The sequence below is a fragment of the Venturia canescens genome, unplaced genomic scaffold (assembly GCF_019457755.1).
Source record: "Venturia canescens isolate UGA unplaced genomic scaffold, ASM1945775v1 PGA_scaffold_15__1_contigs__length_3012046, whole genome shotgun sequence".
Lineage (NCBI taxonomy): Eukaryota > Metazoa > Arthropoda > Insecta > Hymenoptera > Ichneumonidae > Venturia > Venturia canescens.
Genome location: NW_025108584.1, coordinates 48,001 through 56,809, shown reverse-complemented (window position 1 = coordinate 56,809; position 8,809 = coordinate 48,001). Strand labels below are relative to the sequence as shown.

At 37.8% G+C, this 8,809-nt stretch overlaps 1 protein-coding gene across 1 annotated transcript; it reads right to left on the bottom strand.

Annotated features, from left to right (window-relative positions):
- Positions 1-2,418: 2,418 nt before the first annotated feature.
- LOC122418605 (uncharacterized) lies at positions 2,419-3,985 on the bottom strand. The gene is made up of 2 exons (XM_043432877.1): positions 2,539-3,985; positions 2,419-2,426 (listed from the first exon to the last, which is right to left on the bottom strand). Exons 1-2 carry the CDS (start codon positions 3,983-3,985, stop codon positions 2,419-2,421), a joined length of 1,455 nt encoding a protein of 484 aa, XP_043288812.1.
- Positions 3,986-8,809: the final 4,824 nt, after the last annotated feature.

The window sequence follows — 8,809 nt, the reverse complement described above, 5'->3', positions numbered from 1 at the left end:
CCTTCTTTCTATCCCCTGTGACGGTTTTTTATTTTTGACCGTCACTAAAGCATATAGTATCGGAAGGAGAGCGCTCCCATAGCTCCTGCTCGATACTTCGGCCACACGATTATCTCACAGGGCTTGCTTAGGGCGATAGTTTGTTAATATTTTATTAATTTGCGTCTTGGAATATATTTTTTTCATGTGAGTGATCCCGGGAAAGATAGAGAGAGAGAGAAAGGACTTCGCATTCTGTTGTTGATACAAGGACGAGGCAACGGAAATCTCACGGAAGGCTCGAGAATATTCGAGTTGGAAAAAATTCGTTTGGCATCGAGGACTTGGTTGTTTTTCCATCGTTACACCAGGGCCGTCGTACCCGCCGGATTCTCCCGTCGACAATCATCGAACGGCGATCATCGCATAATTCTCGCGAGGTCCCGTAAATTATGCGAACTCCACGGTCCGTTTTCTTGCGTAAAAATATAATGGTCGAGCCAGGGGTAAAATGCATTGACATCGTGTGTAGCATTTCCCGATTTTCGAACATCTTTCTGGGGCCCTGTCTAACGCTCGGACCAATTTTGTAATTGCGCCGGACCTGTCAATAATTTTCGGGAGTATTCGAAATTAGGAGAGGGGCGGGAGACAAAATCCTCGTTACGCGTAACGTTCTGGTTCTCGAGGAGATTCTCGTGAAGTATCGAGCAGAGAGGACGTGTCGCGAAAATGGGAAGAAACACCGTGAGTTCCTTCCTTTTCACTTTCTGGTTTGGTTGGTGGGCCCTCGAACATCTTTCCCGGGTCATATTTTTCGTGATCGTGCATAATTAAAAGAATTACCGTCCTTCTCTTGTGTTGAGAGAAATTTGGTCACGATGACGACTCTGTCACGCGTTCCTTTGTCGGCTCTTTCGATTTTTGTTCCCGCGATCACCCGTTTAGTGTTTCGCGTTATTTAAAGTTAAATTTTGTGTCAAAGAGTAATCGTGGCCGTATTCGAGATCTCCAATTTTCGTGTTTCGTGTTTCCAAGTTTCGCGTTTGGTAAATAATTGTTCCCGATTGACGTAAGTTGTTTCCCGGGTTGAAGGGTCGCGAAATTGTGTAATTGAGTGCGTGTGTGAGTGACTGGGTCGGGATGATCTGACGCGAACAACGTTCGATAGCTCGACCGAGTAACCGAATATCGGGGGCTCGGTATCGCGAATAAAACATCGATAATTTCGTTTTCATCTTAAAATTTATTTTCTCGACCGTGAGTAGATCCACGGAGAGAATAAATTCGAGCTCGGTTTAGATTGTAGAGAATGTAGGATCCCGACCAATTTTGTGTGTGAGCGTGCGAGAATTTTGAGTGTGTGAGTTCGCGATTCTTCCCCCGTGGTTCAGTAGAGTCGCGTGATCGTTATATTTTCGTTCTCCCGTGTTAAACCTTTCGATAAATTAAATTTGGGTAAATTCTTTTCTTGAACGAAATAATGTAAATTTGTTTGCGACTGGAACTTATCCCGAGCGTGCATATTTCTGTTATCATTTTTCTTATAATTTCCGACTTTAAGATTAAATTTGTTATTATTATTTCCAAACGTAATTTTTGTGTTTTAATTATCCTCGAGGTCACCCCGCCCATCCCGCTGATCGCAAGCTGGTCAACTTTACGTCTCTCTCTCTTTGCCGTCGAGTCGCTTTGCGACTGGCGCCCAACTTTAAAATTTCCATCTTAGATTTTGTTTAAAATCGACGGGAAAGAGAGCCAGACTTTTGTGGCATTTTTCGGGGCTTGGAAAAATCCGTCACACCCCATTCTCACTGAAAACCTTAAATGCGTATAATTTCGCTCGTAATCCAATAAATTCCTCGATTATTTTGCCATTCATTTCATCTTTCATCAAACCAAGAACTTTTTTATTCACTAGAGGAATCCCATAAACGTTATTGCTGGGGTAATCGGAAGTGTCAAATTTTTGCAAATCTCGTTTGATATAATCATAAATGTTAGGAACAGTGAAATGATATAGAAGACTATCTGTATCGGTATACATGAGCTTTGCTTGATTTCCGAATGTTTTCTTGATATAATTGTAGTGGAAATCGTAAATGTATGTTTTCGATAGATCGAGAACCGAAAATCCAACGTAAATGGGTTTATTGAAAAGTACTTTGGTGCGATCCATCTCGATTATAACCATATCATTGTCAAATACTGTACAACTATGGAAATTTGGTTTTGCAATGAGAGCTTTTGCTCCATACCTTCCCTCCCACTTTGTCACGATTCTTACATCTTTATGTTTTCTCACATTTTCCATTGTTTTTCCAAAAACTGCGTTGTTCATTAATTTATAAAAGTTTTTTTCAAATTCATTATTGGATTTTTTTCGCAATTCTGTATTTAAATCTATGTATTTTTTCAGCCATGGAGCTTGGTTAAATTTTAGAATTCTGTGAATTTTGGTTAGTTTCATTCCCAGGTTTAAATATTGTTTTAAATTTCGATAATGTAGTATATATCTATGTTTGGAATGAAGTGTCGTTATCAATTTTGATTGTTTACTATTGGGTGGTGTGTAATGTTCCGGACAAAGTGGGAGATCTTTATGTAGCTCGAAAAGTTCTTCAGGGTATTCCAAGTCTACTTCGAGTATGTAACCAATAGGCGAATCATCTGGAACGTTGAATATATCTATATGTGATATCCATTCGAAACCATCATAGGGTAAAAACAGACTCATAGCTCCACCGTAGAGATTATTCACATCAAAGTGCATGAGATATGTTTCCTCTTTGCTTGGATCGAATTTTTCATTCATGTATCTATTGTTTGCTTGAGCATATCGGTTCGAGCACTGTGCTACTCCACCGCGAAGACCACTCTCGATAAACAAAATTTTCTCAACATCAGTGAGAAGCTCAAGCTCCACCCCGGTACACTTGAGCATCGCATCAAAAGCAAGCCCCGGAGCCGTGAAATAATGCAGAGGGTCCAATTTGTAAGTAGAAAAGCAGTTGCGTCGAAAATTTTCAAATATGTCAGCCAAAAGCAGTACATCAGTTTTCAAATATAAATCCGAATATTCAGCTAATGAGGTGATTTTGAACGCATTCCAAACTTTCATTGCATGATCGTAGTCTTGGTCGGAGATTTCCTCGTTGTTGAGTTTTGAATAAAAATGCTCTTTTGATGGCAACTGCTTTTCATCGAGTTTTTCCCAAGAATCAATGTATTCATAAGGAAATACTCCCTTTCTTGAGAGCATTTTGAACTCCTCCACACTATTACAGTGTTTTCGGGTAATCGATTTATCATGGTCATTCAGGTAAGATGACAATTTGTCAAGACTGCTTGGCATGAACCTAAATGAATCGATGAAGCGTAAATTTACATTTGTGCCTGAGACGTATTTTGTGAAAGAAATATATCTATCTTCATTAATTGGAAGAAGTTTAACCGTACCATCGAATCGTGTAGCCAGAGATTTAATGAGAAAATGTGAGTCGTAGCCGGAGAGATTGTGAAAAACTATTGGAATGGTGTGGGACTTGGTATAGTTCAAATTACACCCTTGATGCGCAGCACCGCGATACTTACCAGTAAAATGACAATGATCACGGTGCTTCACATCAGTGTGAGTGAATGGCTGCTCACAGATATGACACATTTCAGCATTTTTATACGCTATTTTTTCGTTGGTTGTGAGCGGTTTCATAGGCAAGATATTATTCACACGAGAATCAACCATTTGCGCTATTAACACTAATTGATCGATGAACCACTCGATACAATCAGATCCACGTTTTATTGCAAAATTTGAGAGCGTCTCGTCAAAGGCACATTGTAAATAATACGCTACACTGTGTGGGACATGCTTTTGACACTGTATATCATTTCCAGTTGGTTCGAGAATACTCTCGAGATCGGCATACACAACGAATGGTACTGATTCTTTGTACCGATAATTTTTGAATTTCAATATTTTGTTTTCTTCGTCCGGTAACACCATTTTCGCCTTATTTAGACTCAAGCAATCGCGTTTATGATTTTCAAAAGACTGTTGAAGATAAAAATGGTTTAAACAGTTATCACAGAACCATGTGCGTTTATCATAATTTGTTACCTGTGAACTCAGTAGACGCGACAAATTACGAATCCAAGCAAAGTGATAAATTGGTTGGAAATTGTTCTCATCATCTACTTCCATACCAATATTACTCGCCACCATGAGAAGGTGAATCGTTGGTTTTTCCGATTTATTTTTGCTCAAGTATAACGGTACAATTTCACTTTTTTGTTTGCATTTTTCAATACCATATACGTTGATTGTCAAATTATTCATTTTTTCAAATTTAGGAATACTGTTTAAAGTAATTGGAAAGTTTATACCGTCATGCTTGAGCTCTGATAAATATTGGGAGTATGAACTAAGTTTATCTACATTCTTATGCATTGGATGAAGGGCTGCTGTCACAGCCCACAGAAAACAAAATTCATCATCGTTTTTTATATTTACGACAGCCTTCTTCTTCTGTATGTCGTGAGGCAACGTAACAAATGTTGACAAAGCTCCACGCAACGGTGAGTACTGATTGATATTGACTACGAGGTTTATGATTTCACGCAACGACCAACCGGAATCACGTTCTTGAAAATCCTCGATTTTCGTCAACAGCTGATCCGTTACATTTTCATCGAACCATCTTTTAATGTCTGTAGCGGCGAGGATTGCTTCATTTCTCGTATTGAAAAATTTCTTCTCTTCGATTATTTCACCATTTTTCATTGTAGAAAATTCACACGCCAATACAACGTTCACTTTCAGATTTCTCACTTTTTGTATTAAATTTGCTAATCTTTTAACTGTGGATACTTTTGCATCATACAGGAATGATCTCAGATCCTTGTGAAGGAGATTCACCACTGCACCGGTTCGGATACGACTGTTAAAAGCTGTTTCGAGATCTACCCAGCGAATACGATCAGTCGTTTTTTCACGCGCGCCAATATTTCCACCCCGTCTCTGATCATTCTTGAATTTTTCACGCAATGATATGAGCAATGATATAGTTGTTTGAATTTTCGTTTTTTCACCACTCGATAGATCACAATTTTTCAATATTTTATTTAATAATTTGATATTACGAGTTCCATATTTCATCCATTTATCTACTTGATCACCGGATGCATTTTTTAATAATTTATAGGCTTTTTTCATCAAGCTTATTAGTTGCAAACACTTTTTTGATTCCATTGTGTATAGATCGTAATTGTGCACAGGTTAGGAAATCAATGAAGAATCACACGAGTACCGCTCTATTTATACTCGAGCATGAGCAGAGATTTCAATGGAAAAATGATTCACCGAAAAAAAATTTAAGCAATAATCCTTATCTGATTAGTATATTCCAGAATGTGCGAGTAGATAGCAGCATTCACGATGGAAAATATAACTCATGATAAATAATATCAATAGAGTATTCTGGATCATTCGGGATAGATGATATCATTCAGAAAAAATTCAGGGAGAAGGGGTAGATGAGTATAAAAGGCTGAATTTTTCATGATATCCATCAGTCAAATGCGAGATCGAAATAAGGATCGTCGAGAATTAAAAACGAGAATCGAATTATTTTTGAAAAATATTCAAGAACTTCGAAAGCTCATTCAATTGAAAAGTGATACAAACAATCTCACAAGAAAGTTGTCACAATTATATTTATATCAAGAACAGTGATCTCAGCATAATGGATTTGTCGGTAATCAACAAAGTCAGTCGCATGGATAATTTCCTACCAACGAAGAAGTTCGTAGATTTGGAGCCTGGAAAAATCTACAAAATTACTGGGTTGAAGCAAATCAATACAACATTCGGAGGACAAGTCACAATGGAACTTGAGAGCGAATTTCAAGTATTTCTACCAGCCAGAATCACCAAAGCATTCCAAGAACATCCTGAGGAATTTCAAAAAATGACTCAAGCATCTGTGGAAAATCATCTTCACGTGCGCCCTTTGGGTGGAAAATATAACCAGTGTGAATTTATTTATATGTAAAAACATTTATTTTCATGTGAACATTTTTATTTCCAAGCAAAAATTGTTAAAAAATGTATAACAGCGATCAACGAATAAAAATGTAAAAAACATATTTTCGTATTAACTTTTTTTTAAACTTTATGTGTAAAAATATTTACGATTTGAGTTAATTGGTTGGCATACTGTGAGAAAAATATATTTATTGAATTGTTTAATAGAAAACTGGGCTCTGAAAATATGAGATCGAGTAAAAAGAATAAGAGAATGTTGAACTCTCGATCGACGTGCCGAATATCCCATGCTGGTGTGCGTGGAGCACACGAGTACAACTTGATTTCTTCTTCTCACACGGACACGAAATTAGATATATTTTAGTTATGATTATTTCCTGAGTCAGAATGTGAAACGTATCGTCAATCGAACATGCAGAAAGAGAGTGAGGCAGGTCAGTGCGAAATAAAGTACACATAAGAAATTATAGATCGTCCGTTTATTCGAGAAATAAAGCGTTGCTACAGAGAATGCAGAAGAGAAGCTTCTGTCCGCTGAAACGCGCAATTCCCTACAATAAACGAGAGAAAATACTTCGTAAAATTCATAGACGAATTTATCCAAAGATCGGGTTACAGGGCTCCACTACGGAAACATATGTGTTATAAACGTTCGCAGGTAATAATTTCAAATTTTTTCTTGGATCATAGAGCAAACTTATTTCGCGTCACTCGGTGACCCAGAAAAAAATAAATAATTATTACGTGGCTGGCTCCGCAGAGCATCATGTTACAAGCATGCTCGAACTATCACAGATTTGTTGTTCTATAGTGCGACTCATAACTGATGTCATATTTGAAAGATGAGTTATTTTCTTTCTTAATCAGTAATTGATATTTCTCTCTTTTTATCAGCACTATTGTTAGATTTCAAAAACTTGAAAACATTTATGTATATTCATCATACAGATTTTCAGAAAAAAATTGACATTTGAGACAATTTATGATTAACGGTATAGGTCCATCGAATTCGTCGGTATCCGTTTTTTGATAGTGTTTTCGACATCGGCGATAACTCATGAAATGCTCATCGATGCGCCATTCTTTAGGAAGTCTGTCCCATACGTCGTCAATGTCCTTCCATGCATAAGTTAGAATAAATTCTTGAGGAAGACAAGCGATATCCTCGGTCTTCATTGCTCTCAGACTTCCCAATGTAGCGAAGATTCTTAAGGATCGTGGAAATGATGAATTTTCAACACCATGCTTCAAATACCATTCCTTCAAACGTTGAACATTTTCAAAGGCACAATTGTATTCGCGTACCCCATTGTGATACTTGTAATGCTGATATATTGGCGTGGGTAATTTTCGCAATGCGGGGCAACCCAAATCCTCCATATTAATGATCAACTTTGAATCTCCTATAATATCTGTGATCCATTGCTGTTTTTCCAACCCTTTCACATAAACTAAATTCACATTTTTTACAATAATGTCAAACACGTTCTTTAATTCATCATAAGGAATATCACCAGCTTTCCATGGGATACCGTGATGGTTACGTTCACACCACTTATTCTGACTCTTATATTTGGCTGGCAAACTATCCCATTCACATGGAGGCTTAACTAGAAAGCATCCAAACTCCTCGTAAGCTTCCGCACTGGGATAAATTTTAATGACGGCTAGCTCTTTCAATACGAAATTATTGATAGGCATCTTGAAACCTTGCAAATCTAAAATGGCTTCCATTGCTCAGCTTATTTTTTACAGTATCGTAATGCTCAAGGGTTCAGCATAAAGTGACGATGAGGGGTAAAATCTCCTTTTATAGGATACACCCCCACTATGACACACATTTTTCCAGAATTTTAAAATCTGGATGACGTCATCAATCAGATTTAAAAATTCTTGGAATGTATCAGGAGCGACTATTAGCTGTGACATCTATGATTCCAACATTTATCCGAAATTTTCAGTCGGTAAAACAGGAAATGGTGTCTCATAGAATATTTTGAAATGACGTTCTAGAACTTTCGAAATGACGTCATCGTTCTAGAAGGTTCGAAAGTCATCGTTCCACAGGATGACGTCATCGTTCTAGAACGTTCTCGAAGGTTCTGACTCGCTTCGTAAGGTGACTTGCATTACCCCGCAAGATCCAGAACATTCGAAATGATGACGTCATCGTGACAATGACTCAGCAAAAAAGTATCCAGAATTTTCGTGACGTCATCGTTCTAGAACGTTCGAAATGATGACGTCATCGTTCCAGAACATTCGAAATGATGACGTCATCGTTCTAGAACATTCGAAATGATGACGTCATCGTTCTAGAACGTTCGAAATGATGACGTCATCGCTCCAGAACATTCGAAATGATGACGTCATCGTGACAATGACTCAGCAAAAAAGTATCCAGAATTTTCGTGACGTCATCGTTCCAGAACATTCGAAATGATGACGTCATCGTTCCAGAACGTTCGAAATGATGACGTCATCGTTCCAGAACATTCGAAATGATGACGTCATCGTGACAATGACTCAGCAGAATATCCAGAACCGGTGTTGTATATCTACTCCGTTGTGAAATCATGTTCTAATGGGCTTTGAGAATACTCGTCTGCCTCAGAACGTTTTAGCTAAATTACTAAAAGATCGACAACCATAAAAGTTACAAAATCTTGCTTTTAAGCAATTATATAGAAGAACAATGCCACCCATTTTTTTATAACCAGCACATATAAAACTGTGGTTAATTTCGAGTTGAGAATACTCTTCCAGCCCAAGGAGTCCTAACTG

Bases quoted from the DNA above. Each gene is read 5' to 3' on its own strand.
- LOC122418605 (XM_043432877.1), bottom strand. From the start codon at position 3,985: ATGGTGTTACCGGACGAAGAAAACAAAATATTGAAATTCAAAAATTAT.